Consider the following 15,856-nt stretch of genomic DNA (forward strand, 5'->3'; position numbering starts at 1 on the left):
TGTTAATCTGCCAAAATAATTCTCTTCCTCTTGCTTGCCATATAGTGGAAAAATTTCCTTGAGTTAATGTTAGCCTGACCAGCCAATTTCTTCTCATCATGAATGATCCCCACCTTGTCTTGTACCTCCTTCATAACATTTTTTTCCCTAGCAGAGTTTGCTTGATTTCACAGCTCAGTCATTTCGCTTCTACTCTATTTACTCACTTTACCCTTGGTATGCAGTCGTACATTGCTTCCTATAATCACCTGCATCCATTTTTGGCAGTAACCTTGTCTTGTTTCAGCACTTCCCTGCTGCTCTTAAGCCAAATCAATCATCTCTGTACTTCATCACATTGATGATGAGACTATGCTATTTATTGTAGTGCAGTTTTTTAATCCATAAGAATTAGCTATCTATTTTTTTTGAATGATGTTCATAGAGCAATGAACTGGTGTGTGTGTGTATATATATACACTGTATATATACACACACATGCCAGTGTATGTATCATCAGCCATTGTCAACCAACTGCTGGATGAACGCCTTTCCAAGATTACTCCAAAACTGTCTGTCCATGTCACTCCTGCACTTTTGTCCATCGTTGATCTTGTCTTCGAGCAATATGCCTGGCCCATTGCCACTTCAGATGTTTCACTCTTCGTATGATGTCAGAGACTTTGGTATGATTTCTTAATCCACGTATTCCTTTTGTGATCCGGTCTTGTGATACCAAGCATACTTTTTTCCATACTAGTTTGTGTTGTTCTTAATTTTTGAATTTCTTTTGCATTTAGTGTCCATGTTTCACAGCCATATGTCAATATAGGAAGAATACATTGGTTATAAACTTTTCTCTTCAGCCATAATGGCAGTTGGCTTTTGAATACTGAATGTAATTTTCCAAATGCTTCCCACCCAAGCATCATGCATCTTTTAATATCATCCATGATATTTTGTTGTCCTAAGTACATGCATTGATCTATTTGCTTAATTTCCTCATTATTATTTCTGGTTGGACATAGCTATTGAACATAATTTATGTTTTCTTAAGTTTTATCTTTATGCCAACGGTTTTGCCAGCAATTTGGAGTCTGTAATTCATGCAATTAAGTAAAGATAACTATGTCATCTGCAAAGCATAAATGGCTTAAATATTTTCCATTTATCTTCATAAGGAAGATATATATATATATATCTTCCTTCTGAAGACAAACTTAAAACCACCTTGAAAGGACATCATTTCCAATCATTTCCAAACCATAGAGGAGATTCAGGAAAATGCAATAAGAAAACTGCATGCCATCACAGAAAGTGCTTTCCATTCTAACAATGGAAGAAATGCTAGAAACAGTGTATCAGAGATTACTTTAAAGGGGACAGTGCTTAAAATGTTGTAAAATCAGAAATAAAGTCTTTATGATAAAAGTTTTTTTGAACAAGCCTTGCATATGTGCCACACACACACAAGGCACATTCAGAATTTACCACCAAATAAGATATGGGTTGGAGAGGTGTTGCACATGTGTGGTAGCATACAGTGGCTCATTAGCTAGCTGTTGACCATTTTACTTTCATTCCATTATCGTCTTATCCGAATAATTTATGAATGCTATGATAAAAAAAAAAAAAAAAAAAAACCTACCAGTTGCAAATGTCACTGACGACTGTGTAAGGTTTATAGGCTTAATGTAATGACTGGCATTATGGTTAGGCAATAGTGTCGTTTGTAAGGGCACAACAATGTTCATGATGATGAGTGCAGTGGCCAACCAAGTGTCATAACAGACAACTGGTGTGAGCAAGATCCCTTTTCAGAATATCCATAATTTGTTTTGACTAACGGTGCCTGTTTAAATTTTTTTGCTTTTGGAGATGATAAATGGGTCCACTGCATTGATTGTTGTTTTGACTTGACATTTGTGTATGAAATCCACATTTCGTAATGCTCCAAAAAATTTTGAGCTGATTCCACTCGTTTCTGTTTATTCACATTAGTTAGCATTTTTGGGACCCATCTGGAACACAATTTCATGAATGACTGAGTGTGAAACTCACAAGAATTCAAAATAAAGTTCTGTAATTGTGATTTTCACAAATTTTGTGTTCACTGTTTCCACCAAATCAGTGGCTCTTTGTTCTGTCATTTGCCCTCTTTCTCGTATATATATAAATTCCCTATTTTCAGGACACTCCATTCATCTGGCTCTTTCAATAAACTCAGACATCCCAAGCTTCAAGATCATCTGCAACCAGTGCTATTTAAATAGTGGTCTGCATACCACTAGTCTTCAGTGAGAGGAAGGGCAAGGACAATCTGGTCACCTTCAGTAATATACAAATCACCAGACAGGATCAGATCTCTCTTCTTGGACTGGCATTTACCTCCGTCTTCTCCAGCTATAAACACATAATATCAGTAGCTTCCTAGTCTCTGCATTGGCAGTAAAGTTGAAAGAAAGGGTGCTGTTCTACCAGGACAAGGAGTGAATGACCAGAAAAAAAGCTAGCAATTTGTTAAGCAGGCTACAATGCCAAACATGATCAAAAGTCATACAGATCTCTAGGGTGACACTGCACATTTCTTCAAACCTTTTCCATGACACATATACAGTGGTGGATGATATAGACTAAGAGATCAGCCATGGATCTAGATTTGCAGAATCCATATTGGTGGCCCTCTGAGTAATGAAGTTACCGTTGATACCTTTTTTTTTTTTATTATTTTGGAATGGGCTAGATATATGTGTGCTTCCATGTGTTGGGATAAGTGCCAGATGAGTACAGAAACCATTGGGAGCAGGAGATTTTTTAGTGTTGAAAGTTTTTTTTTTTTTCACTTGGTTATAAATTACTGTAAAGATGCCAAGAAATGATATATTGTTTAATCCAAATGTAACCATCGGATAAGATAAAGGATTAAACAATATGATTTAAATGAGATTTCCAAGTCCAAGTTATTTAGTATGCATTTTATTGCCAAAAAACAACAGAAGGCATGGTAAGAGAGGATTTGCCCTTCTCATCTATGCAAGGAGCTAGAGGAAAAGATTGATAAGAGGTCAGTTTTTTTTTTTCCTGTTGTAAGAGTGATACTTAGACAAAGATCCAGTTGGAATTAAGATTGGTGGCAAAAAAAAATAAATAATTTAAGATATACAGACGATACAACCCTCATAGCAGAAACTAAGGAAGATCTGGAGAAGCTTAATTTAAACATCAGCAAATCAAAAGTGATGGCTTCTGACAATTTAAATGAATTTATAATAAAGTCAGATAAAATAGAAATCACTGAATGTTATGGTTTACTGGGATCCAGAATCAGAAATGATGGTAAATGTGAAGATGAAATTAAAAGAAGGATAGTTATGGGGGGAGCTATGTTAAACCCGACAAAAATGATGAAAGATAGAGCTGTGTGAGTAAGGCCACAAAAGTTAGAATTATCAAAGCAATGGTATTTCCAGTAGTGATGTATGGATGTCAAAGCTGGATTATTAAGAAGAAAGTGAATTGATTCAATCGAATTATGGGTGTGGAGGAGATTAGTAAGAATTCCATAAAGATAGTGTTTCTTGGAGGCTGATCACTAAACAGAAGTTGATGTATTATTGGGAAAAGGAAATGTTGAGGAAGACAACAAAAAAAAATACCAACTTGAACTTATAATTGCTGAAAGAAAGGACAAGAGGCCAAGTGAGATGGAGAGAGCCTTTGTGCACAAGATCACCAAAAGTCGAAAACGACTGGATGGCACATAACGAGTGATACCATCTGGACGAGGGAGAAGTTGTGGCCAATGACCTTTTACAACAAGCCAGAAAGCAAGTTTTCTGCATTCATTGCATGCTTCAGTATAGGCTGAGTGTGAAGATAGGGATCTTGATGGAAGTCAACAGCTTTTAGTCCACTTTTTGTTTAAGGCTTTGGGTAAATGGACAAGAATTTTAGATAGAATGAGGAATGAAGGCTTTCTTGCCAGTGGGTCAGAGGAGTGGAAGCAGCAGTAGAACCACGGAAAAGATGAGCAGAAATTCCAGAGGTCAACTCACTTGTTCCTTTTGTAATGCTAAAGAACACGAAGTTGGGAGTAGGTGGAAAAAAGGTGTTCTGTGGTCGAGAAGACTTGTACACCAGATTGTGATCTTAGTGGGAGGAGAGGTGACTTCTATGGTATCTGGGAGGATAAGTAGGTGTATGATTGGTATTATTTCACTGTTTACAGCAAAGATTTTCACATCTCATCTCAAAAAGGTTGCCAGCTGAAACTATGGATATTAAGGTCACCTAGGAACACATCACTATTTGGATAGTTAAATTGGAGAGAGGAAGATGAAGAGGTCAAAATGGTTTTTGCAGAGTTTAGCGACTGGTAAATACAGCAGATGAACATTAATTATTAAATGGAGAAAGGAAACTTTGAGCCAGAGGAGATAACAAATTAGCCACTCTAGCAAGCAAAGGAATTGGTGCCATGCTTGTGGTGAACGGAACTGAGAAGTAGGTAACTGGACACTACTGGAGAGATGCAGTTGGGTTTCTGTCAAGAGTAAGAGGTCTGTTCTGGATTGTTTTAAAATAATGATATATTAAGACAGAGCTCCTAATATGCTGAAGATGCTAACCAGCATCTGCACCATTTGTAAAGGGCCTTTTCTTAAATCCTTTGCAAGGATTCCTCAGCTGAAAAGAATGGTATCACTATACAGTTCTTATGAAAAATAATGTACTATCGTTTTGTTCAATCCTATATTAACTGCTAAAATATGCCCAGGTAATACAGTGGTGAGTAGAGCAAGGATTATGAATGATATATCAGCAGAAATGTGTGAATTAAACTAGAACATATGGGTTGGCTTTTAGATAGGTATTGGGGAGCGATATCCCAGAGGAGAAAAGTCACTAGCAGTGTCCTCGAGGGTCTGTTTTTTATGTTATCCCACCCACAAAGAGCTATTTGCATAGCTATAGTACTGTGGGTATATGTAAGAATTTTTGTATTTTTACATAGTCTAGAAACCATGGAACAGATATGGAACTTTTTCAAGTCACCTGACACCTCCTAAGCAGGGGAGGGATAGTCTCATACTGGGCGATTAAATTCATTTCCCACCTAAAACATGTTTTGGGGCCATTGCTGTTTAACCTGTTTGTTAATGATATTGGGGATACTTAGTTGATTGCAAATGTTGTGACTTTACATGAGGACTTGAATATACTGAGGGAGCAAAGTGTAAGGTTCAGAAAACAAAGATAGGATGTAGTGGTAGGGATATATTGGAGGAGGTAGAGGAAATAAGAGATCTGGGGGTGATAGTGGATAGAGAAATAAAATTTAGCAACAATGAATTCTGGTAATGATGCAGAGGGCACCAACTTGAAGTAAGGAGATTCTGATTCCATTGTATGAGGCCTTGATTTGGTCACATATTGGCTATGTACAGATTTGGTTACCTGATTTTCAAACGGATGAAGAGGATCCAGACGCGACTAAGGCAACTGACCCAGAATGCTGAGAGGATGCAATTTACAGAGTCCAGTGGAGAGGAAGAATCTGTTTACAATTTTTTTTTTTTTTTTTTTTTAACAAGTGAAGTTGGACTGAAAGGGCATTGGTTAGCAGTGGTCTTTGTTCTAATGGAATAATAGTGGCCAATTCAGAGAACATGCATGAACATATCTGTATCCTCAAATAAAAAAACAAAAAGACCAGCTAATGTAATTTAAAACAGTAAGGGGGGGGGGCCCCCTCTGGGTTTTGCATAGCTTAGGGCCTCAGCAAGTCTAAATCCGGCCGATCTGTGTGTATGACAAAAGGGACTCCTTGAAGGTCTGAGAATAACATAATAATACCTTATTTATTTATTATTACTATGTTGATATAACTGAGGATCACATTTCACTTCAGTTGCTAAATGAAAAGGAAGAATGGAGTGTATACCTTCATTAGTAAAGCTATGGATATGATAGGAAGTTTGTAAGTTATATGTAGGGTGAGGTGTAACCAAGAGAACTCAGCTCTACATTAAACAGCTACAAGTGTCATAATGTTATCTACATTCATGTGAAGAGTTGAATAATCTATTTGACATGCATACTATATGCGTGAAGCATCAAACTTCCCAACACAGGAGAAAAAATACTAGACCAAGTAGGATGATTGGGCACAATTATGTGACAACTTATTTGAAAGTGAAAGCAGGTTAATTTGCTTCAACATAAAGGATGATGTGTGAAATGTCAATTTTTGGTGATGGATAACAACCCTCTCCTTTGAAGAAGCAGAGACTCGGGATCCATAATCAACCTATGAGTGTATGATAAAGTTAAAGCAAGGAACATCAATTGGCAACATCCCATTCTGTAGAGCATTTAGTGCACACACAAGGAATGTAAGCTTTCTATAACAATGAGTCCTCTAGGTCAGGATTGAAGATTGTATTTTCAGCAATAGTGTATGAAGAAGCCTTTTTTCTGCTGAAAACCTGAACCCATTACTAAGACCTCCATGAAAATAAATGATCAACTGTTTGTTGAAATTGCTTTTCAATACCTTCACATTATAGAATAAAAGAATATTGTCAAGTCAAGAGGAAAATTTATTAAGTTTAGTTTAACAGCAAAGAGTGTTATGCTTAAGACAGGAAAAAGCACCTCAAGCCCCCCTTCCCCATTAAAAAAAAAAAGGTGATGATGATCTTATACTTGCTGACAAACTTTATATACCATCTAACGATATTCATAGACATTAGTGTCTGCAATGAGATTCAAACAAGCAGCATATCATTTGGCTAAGCAAAAGAACATTGGACTTCAGAGAAAATAACCAAAGTTATCATCCTAATTATCTTCAGTACATTTAGAGCAGATTAATAGTTATAGGTGAAACCTAATTTCAACTCTATATTGACAAATTAGCATGGTGAGTGCAGGTTGAGTAATTATTATGTGGGGGGGGGGGGGGGGGAATGGTCACAGGAAGGAAAGGAAATGGAATTTATACAACTGCTCAGAGGCAGTATGTTTAATGGTAGAGGAGACCATAAGAGTTCTGGATCTGATCATAGCACCAGTGAATTAAGTAATCAATCTGCTTGGGGATATGTGGAATACAACAAAGAAAGTGATTATGACAAGCTGAGGAGCCAGCTTGTAATAATGAGCAGTGACATGGCATAAGAATTTAGAGGGGAGAGATGGAAGGTGGTCAATAGGTGTTTGAAGAATGAACAGTATCATTAAGTAAGAGTTGCACATAAAGGCCAATTATGAGAGAAAGCTAGCTGATGAGGCCAGAAGAAATCTTAAAGAGGTCATTTGCTGTGTGGCAAGTAAAAGGAGGAATGACTATGGAAGGATGACTTTAAAGAGCACCGATGATGGAGAAGTATCAGAAGTGAACCAAATAGTTGAATGAGTGAGAGCTTTGCATGGGTGTACCATCTAGGGTAGTCATGTTGGTAGTAGATGGCATATCAACAAGTGTATTACAAGAATGAGTAAGGGAATTATTAGCCTCTCTGACCAACTTGTTTAACTGAAGCCTCAGTACTGGGAAGAGAACAAAATAGTTCCACTAGAAATATCACGCACTGTAAATGAAAAAAAAAAATGGTTTTGAGAAGGGTAGAAGCTTTAGTAATTTACTTACTTTTTTTTTTCTATAATAAAGTAATGAGGAATTTGATAGGATCACACACACACACACAACTGTTGTATAAATGGGAATGGATATGAATCTGATGATTTGGATTCAAGGGTGGTTTATGGAGGAGATGAGTCCAGGAGAAGACAAACAGATGTGTATGGCAGAGCTCGGTACTTTGTCCTTCCTCTGTTGTTTAATTTGTACATCAATGATATAAGAAATCATTTGACAGGAAATATTCAGTTGTTTGCTGGACTAGGAATGTGGACAGAGGTAAATGGCTGCACTTTGGATATAAGAGATCACAGGCTTTGTACTATATTGATGGAACAGAACTGCAGCAAACTGATGAGGCCAGCGCATTTTGGAAAAGTAGCCAAAACACACACATAAGAGTTAGAGAAGCTATTGGTTGCATTGATAAAGTAGAGAGGCAAGTGACAAAGGTTGTGGCAGAGCTGTGGAATATTCTCTTGATCTATTCCCCCTATGAGAATAGATCGATCTGTGAGCAGGCAAAAAAAAAAAAAAAAGATAGAAAAATATAAGTTAGCAAAGGAGTTTTTGAGGATTAACACTGAAGAATTTTTTTAGTACATGGGGGGGGGTGAATGAGTGGATTGGGTTAGCAGATGCTTCGTCAGAGAATGACTTTAAGGAGAGGAATGATAGGTATTGTGTGAATAATGGATCTCCTATACTGAGTCATCTGACTCCATGGAGATACCTGTATTATAATAATTAAATCATGCATATATGATACTTTCCTCACTTAAGTTCTTTGTTACAATATGTCAAAATAAGCACACTAATATACACAGTCTAGCCATAAATACTGTTACAACTAGCACACATACAGCAGAACTCAGCGTTTAAAATGTCCCCTTTTGATTTCACACACAACATCCAATGGAAACATTGCCACTGCTTGCTATAAATCCACCTTCAGCCTAGTCCCATGGATTCAGATGTTGATATGTGGTTGGGCACATTTGCCTCCAACCATCACTGTGCATGCTGAGTCTTGTCAGAAGATCCGCTGCCTACTGTGAAACAAGGTGCTGTTCAAAGACCATACCACAGGTTCCAGCATGGTATCTTGATACAATTTGACCCCTTTCTTGCATAATACAACTTAGATCCCCCCCCCCCCCCCCGATATGTCTTCCACTGACACAGGGAGATGACCTCTCTGAATCCTGGTACTGCAGCAGATGCTGTAAATCTCATATCTCTGTGTCAGTTGTTTACACTGCTGGAGAAGTGCCTTTGATTTTTTATCATTCATAAGTTGTGGCGTTAGGAAGTGTCCCGTAGAATGATGATAGGCTCCTACCCCCAAGTCATCAGTTAGTACATGTGACATCATTAATCTCTCACAACTACAGTGGAGGTATGTCTTCACAGCCCTCACATCCTAACTCAACATTGCTGACCTGTTCTTTGGCAGTCAGATGTGTTTTTAGCATGTTGAAAATAACAGGTGGCTGCATTCCAACCATCTGATTTTCATAATCTCCCCACTTAATGTTGGCTGTACACAGTGCTACTAACACACCAGGCTTGCATTGTGGGCGATGCAACAGCATTGATTGCAAGACACTAGGTATAAATTGCATAGAAAGAAGTCAGCGGACACTACAGTGTGATGAACAAACAGCCATGGTGATCTCCTTTTGCTGCATTAACTGCAGAAATTCCATCGGCATACTTTCCACAAGAGTACGATAGCAATTAATGGGAATTTTGGATCATTCTTCCTGTAGGCATGTAATGAAGTCCTAGACTATTGTGAGCCAGGCATTACCTTGCTGAAAGCGACAATGCTCAGTTCTGTAGAAATACCACAAAGCAAGAAGCATTGCATTGTCCAGAATGTTCAGATACCTCTCGGAGTTCAACATTTGGCACCACAAACAGACATCCAAGGCCATACCATCACAATGCCACCTCTGAATTTCATAGTTTGGGGTTACACATTCTGGTAAGAGATGTTCACCAGGCATCCGTCATGACCATCCATTTGTTCAGTAGCGGGTGTAGCAGCTTTTCCAAATCCCACTATACACATTCTTTGCACCACTGAAGATGATGCTGCATGTTGATTCAGATAATGTGGAGCTTGCATATATTGCAGTCCTACCCGGAAAGCTATGTTGTGAGCCTCAGTTCTGTTTTTGTGCAGATTCATGTTCCAGTCAATGCCTAGAACTTCGCATTCAACGTGTCAGCTGACAAATGGTGGTTTTCACATATTATCCTTCATAGCCCTACAGTCACTTATGGTAAGTGTGGTGTGTTGTCCACTATGGGTAGCACTTATAGTTGACTGAGTCACTGACTTGCTGTCATAAGCAGCAAATCCATTTGAGATAGCTGATAAAAGAAAATATCCAGTTGTAGGACACATTAGCAGCAGATTGTGATGATCATCATAGGATAAAATAGTGCTAATAAGACTTGTACGAATGTTGATAATCTAACAACTATGAATTCACAGTTTCAGTAAGTAGTTGGACTGTAAATAATATAACTGGTCCATAGAGGATTAGAAGTAAACAGTACAACAGATCCTGTTACACATTTAGACTTTTGTGGTGCATGAGAAAATGAACATCACATTTTGGATAATGCAATGCTTCTCCCATAGTGGCTTTAAAAAAATCAACCCATGTCTCTTTCAATACAGCAATGTACTGTGTCATAAAGATATAATTTGGGAAAATAATATACAAAAACTTGACTGGTCTCCACAGACTCTTACTCTACATAAGAGAGTTGCTTTGATTCTAGGCATGCTCTAGACAAAAAGTATGGAAAATGTGATACACTATCAAGATCTGCAAATTAACACATGATGTGTATTAAAATAGGTATACTGTCGTCTAATTATGGCACATATTATATTATAATGAACTTAGTTTAATCCTTTATCCAAGTGTAAGCAAACAAAGTTTGTGCCTGAAAGTATCTTCAGGACCAGGGTAAGGTGGAGCAAGCTTACATCACTCCTCTCTCAGTATCTCCCATAATGCAAAACACATCTCCTTGCGGATATGTATAATGTTATGCATTAAAGGAAGGGCCACTACCCAGACTAGTTTCGACCTTTATTCAGGTCTCTCCAGATGTGGAGATACCAGACAGAAGCAATAGTAAGGTCATCTCTACCTATAGGAGTTGCCAAAAGGTGTGCCACCTTTCTTTTTTTTTTTTTTTTTTTTTTATTAAATTACTCTGGATTTAGAGAAAGATGTTGAAAGTTTATTTTTCACTTGGTTAGACTATAATAAATTTAGTTTAATCCTTTATTGGAGTGATGTAAGTTTGCTCCACCTTTGCAACAAGTTGCCTGGTGTTGTTACTACCTTACCCCAGTCCTGAAGATACTTTCAGGCACAAACTTTGTTTGCTCACACTTGGATAAAGGATTAGACTAAATTTATTATAGTCTAACCAAGTGAAAAATAAGTTTTCAAGAACTACTAAAAGGTCTCACCTGAAGCTTTATAAGCATAATGCTAAACATAATTCATTATATGCAAAGCAAACCAATTAAACAGTCCTGTACTCTGAAGTTGAGCATATATATATATATATATATATATATTGGGGGGGGGGGGAGGGAACTGAAAAGTTCTGAAACACCTAGAACAAAAATGATATTAAAGCAACTGCTATAACCACTAGAAAAAACATATCTTAAAACACTTTAATCCCCATATTTCATCAAATTGTAATGATTTGTTCTTTTTCTTTTAGAATATATATAAGAAGACATCGATTCCTTCATGGTGATTATCACAACTTTTCTGCACATGCACCCTTTATGCAAGGTGCAGTTCAAAGGTTTTGAGACTAATATACCACAACACCATGGTGCATGCCATATGTTGGCTCATACTTGAAACATTTGTAGCAAAAACCTTCAACTATAACGTGACCAAGTATCAACAGCCTGTGTATGGCAGCTGAGTTAATGCGAGTTTTGTGTGCTGTAACTGATACAAAATGTATATGGTATGGTCACTTCTTGGGGGGGCTGCCCTTTGACACTATATATATAGAAAAATGTTTAATATCAGAAAGCGTGTGCAAAATTTGTTCTTCAGGCCCTGACAACAGAGCAGAAATAGGATCTGGTTGATTGATGTCAAGACCTTTTAAGATAGCAGAAGATAATGAATCTTGGAACAAAATTGTTTCTGGCATATGATCCTGCAACAATGTGCAGAGTGGATGGAGAAAAAATCTGCAAAAACACAAGAAGTTGCATTTTCAAAAATCTTGAGTGAAAATGATGCTTGTCACCTTTTTTCGATGTGAAAAGAGTTATTCATTACAAGTTTGTCCTTAATGTTCAATAGGTCAATATAGAATTTTATGAAGACGTTTTGCATCGCCTACTACAAAAAATGAATTGAGTGAGACTAGCACCGTGCCAATCCAATGATTAGTACCTGCTTCACAATGACAACGCACCTTCATATAATGCTGTGGTTGTGAAGCAGGAAAGTCACTGCCCTTTGTCACTCGACAGAGACCTTGCTCCAGCTGATTATTTTCTTGTCACTAAATGAGATTCAGGGCATACAAAGTTGAACATACAAAGTGCATCAGTCAGGAAGTCTAACAAATCACATCAATAGCTTCCTCAGCAGCTAAAAAAAAAAAAAAAATAGTATTCTCTTTTGATCAAGATGCTATTTATTTTTCATCATACAAATTTGAGATTTATCCATGCTTAGAAGATTGTTCCCATGTTTGGGGTTATAACTTCCCTAATAAAAAATTTTGATGCTATCCAAAAAAGACAGCAATTTGGTGCTCACATATGTGATCCCTCTCTCAAATTCATATTGGCCTCTATTTCAGCTCTGTGTATCTTGCCAATGCTTTTGAAGCCCCCCCCCCCCCCCAGAAGTGACCATACCATTTGTACAGCAATGCTTCCCTGCAATATACATTTTGAATATTTCTACAGCTGAAACAGATCTGTAGCAAAAGTATCATAATACTAAGAATACTGTAGTTATTGTTATCATGCTAATATTTTATATATAAATGATGCTTGTCACCCGTACATATACACACACACACACACACACACTGTGTGTGTGTGTACAAAGAAAAAAAAAAATATATATATACAAAGAAAAAATAAAAGCCTTACTGTGTTAGGAGCATCTTCATCAGCACTATCTAATGTAGTCAACACAGATTTCAACAGAAACCTGTATTAATAGAAATAATAGAACAAATAAGAAACATTTTTTTCTTGCTTGGTTTAGATTTGGGATGTTGAAATTAAAATAACACCATCTTATATGTGTTGGAAGTTATTGCTAATCTGTGATGTACAAAAAAAGGGCAGGGATTTCCAAAAGAGAATAAAAAATTTTGCCTGCTCTATGTTTTTTTTTTTTTTTTTTTTTTTTTTGGAATATGATAATACACCCATTGAAGAAATATACAGGAAATTGCCATTGATGATATATCCAAAAATAGAATCCTTTGAATGTGTTTAAAGATACATCTGCATCATATTTTCAGAATATAGTAAAAAAAAAATTCTACACACATCAGTTTTTAAGTTTAAAATATTTTTCCCTCTATTCAAATCTGAGTGCAAATGTATCAAATGTTTTAGCATAAAAAGAAAAGTTTCCCTCTATTCAGCATCACCCAGATAAACATTACTCAGTATAGGATGTTTACAAAAGTGACCATAGCTGAAAAACATGCTTTGCTTCTCCAATTATAATTGATTTTTTTTTCTCATCTTCTAATATAGTAAGCAATACAGCACTTCAATATATTATTTCACAGATACTTAAGGTTTAAGAGAAAGGAATCTGCTGATATTCTTTATGGGACATGGATCATCAGAACTGAACTGCCCCTTTTTTGGACAGCATCAAAAATTTTTAGATGTTTCTGGCACACTGCTCTAAATCTGAATGCAGTAGTCCAAGGTTGCCATCCAATTAGTGTAATATATATATTTTTTGACGGCATTTAAGATAAAAAAAGGCCTGCTTGAATTTTTAATTGAAATGAGTAAAATTTGATACTGCTTATTAGTACAAGCACTAAACCTACAAGAAAATAAATATTAAATAGCTTTTTTTTCCCCCTCCCCTCTTGGCTAGAGAGCAGGGTATAGGCAGCAACAAAAGAGTGAAAAAAACATTCTATAAGTGTGTCATGATTAAGATTTCTGATGCTTTTTTTTGAAGAAGGTCACAGGAACCTTGTGATGCATTAATAGAAAGGGGGGATGGAAAATCCCTTTATGTTTTTTTTTTAATAGCCGGGTACGAAACTCGGATTGAAATCCATCGTAACCTTTCGGCTTATTAAACCAGCCTTGGCTATTGATGCAAGAGTTGGAAAAGAAGAATGATATCAGCTGGATCTTTAGCTGTCATAAAAGTGCCATCTGATGGGAGAAAGGCAGGGATTGCAGATGGACAAAAACTACACTCAATGACTTATGCAAGAAACTAGAAAGTACAACTGCCTTAGCAAGAAGCAAGTTTTCTGCATTTGATTTTGGTCATAACATATCTTTAAGCCATTTGCTAACAGTAAGTTTATCATAGTTATTACATTTCTTGTTTGAAAAAAAAAAATCAATTCATAACCGTTACAGTGAAACCACAGAATTTCAAAAAATAGCACAGTCAGAAACTGTACTATTAAAAAAATACACAGGCCATTTATTTGAAATTATTTTATTTTACTTAATATGAATTCCTATCCACAAAAGGTAGTAAACTTATCACTCATTGGTACATGATAAAAATCATATCTTATGCCACTGTTTGTGGGATTACTAATGCTACCTCACCTCAAGAATGAATTCAATTGCTAGCCTTCCAAGAATTTTTCATGTCTGAAATACCTAATCAGTGACTAAATCTTTTTTTTCTTGTAATAGGGTCTGATCAAAAACAAGTTTAGATATGTGTGCATCTGACTCTCCTCCATTCAAACAATGGATGGGATATACTAGTTTTCCTAATCTGTCCTGGTTCAGAAGAAGAGAGATGTAGTCATTTCTTAGTCCAGACAGCATACACCAAGAACATGCCATCAGCAGAATCATTATGGTTTCAATCTCAGATCATGAGGGAAAGGATGAAGACAAAATAGTGGGCTGCCAGCATTTATCATTTACTCAATACAAAATATCCATATCTGTCTGAGGACTTTTTTTTTTGATCCTTCAATAAAATTATCTAAATTTGCTAATAATGGTGCAGTGTATATACAGATGGTGTTCTAATAAAGAATATGTAAAAAAAAAAGCTTTATTGATAGATATTATTTCTGGAATATGTTTCCATGTTACTCCTCTAAATTAATATTTATGGCTATTTTGTCTATTTTTCTTTAGGAGCACCCCTTTTTATGATGTCATTGGCTTTTTACTCATTTTTAGGGCATTACTGATGGTTTAAAAGATACAGATACATAAATGTAAGGAAGGAATAATTTTGGACATACTTTTGTAAGATGTTCTTGGTTGTCTTCTTTTGGAGCAACATCAGGTGTATAGCAATAAACATTGATGTATGACTGAAATGGGAGGGGGGGTAGAATTGTGTTTAAGACAAAGGTATGTATGTGAATTTAAAACCTGGGTTTCAAGGGACGGCTCACAGCTCTAATCGTTTCATCATATTCTATCGTTCACCCTTGAAGCCCAGGTTTTACATTCACATACCTTTGTCTTATCTTCAATACCCCCACATCTTTCTATTTCCACTCTCCCCTTCCTTTCACATACTTCAGCAGTAGTATATGAATGTTTATCACTATACACCTGATGCTACTCCGAAAGAAGACAACCAGGAACAGCCTACAAAGGTATATCCAAAATTATTCTTTCCTTACATTCTTCATCTATCTGTCTTTAAAACATCAGTAATGCCCTAAACATTGCGTAAAAAGCCAATGACATCTAACAGATAAGCTTAGGTGTTGATGGTTTTTTATGACTTATTTTTTAATAGTATTAACAACACAAAACAATTTTATCAAAAGCATTTTATTAACTACTTATATTTTGCTGAATTTCGAATCAGCATCATCAGAGCACAACACAAACAATACAATTGTTTTGGAGAAAAGATCTAAAGTCCTATTTTGGCACCCTCTAATGTTGTAAAAAAAAAAAAAAAAAAAAAATCAATTGTATTGTTTCACTTACTCACTGTG

At 36.3% G+C, this 15,856-nt stretch overlaps 2 protein-coding genes across 10 annotated transcripts in view; one reads left to right on the plus strand and one right to left on the minus strand.

The window, feature by feature from the left end:
- LOC150105279 (glucocorticoid-induced transcript 1 protein-like) overlaps positions 1-14,932 on the plus strand; it is a 454,175-nt gene extending 439,243 nt beyond the window's left edge. For all 6 annotated transcript variants that reach the window (XR_016548433.1, XR_016548434.1, XR_016548438.1 and 3 more), the window contains exon 9: positions 14,574-14,932. The gene's annotated coding sequence lies outside the window, so the exon portion shown is untranslated. The remainder of the gene's footprint in view (positions 1-14,573) is intronic.
- Positions 1-15,856, minus strand: part of LOC150105280 (general transcription factor 3C polypeptide 4-like) — a 267,680-nt gene that overhangs the window by 14,285 nt on the left and 237,539 nt on the right. For 3 of the 4 annotated variants that reach the window (XM_090394058.1, XM_090394057.1, XM_090394060.1), the window contains one exon: positions 12,804-12,864. The exons of the other annotated variant lie outside the window; for it this stretch is intronic. In XM_090394058.1, the coding sequence (XP_090250184.1) occupies positions 12,804-12,864 (61 nt within the window). The remainder of the gene's footprint in view (positions 1-12,803; positions 12,865-15,856) is intronic. 4 annotated transcript variants of the gene reach the window in all.

The sequence above is a fragment of the Typopeltis vanoorti genome, chromosome 6, assembly GCF_054136105.1.
Source record: "Typopeltis vanoorti isolate ZY-2024b chromosome 6, IOZ_Tvanoo_1.0, whole genome shotgun sequence".
In the NCBI taxonomy this organism is placed as follows: domain Eukaryota; kingdom Metazoa; phylum Arthropoda; class Arachnida; order Uropygi; family Thelyphonidae; genus Typopeltis; species Typopeltis vanoorti.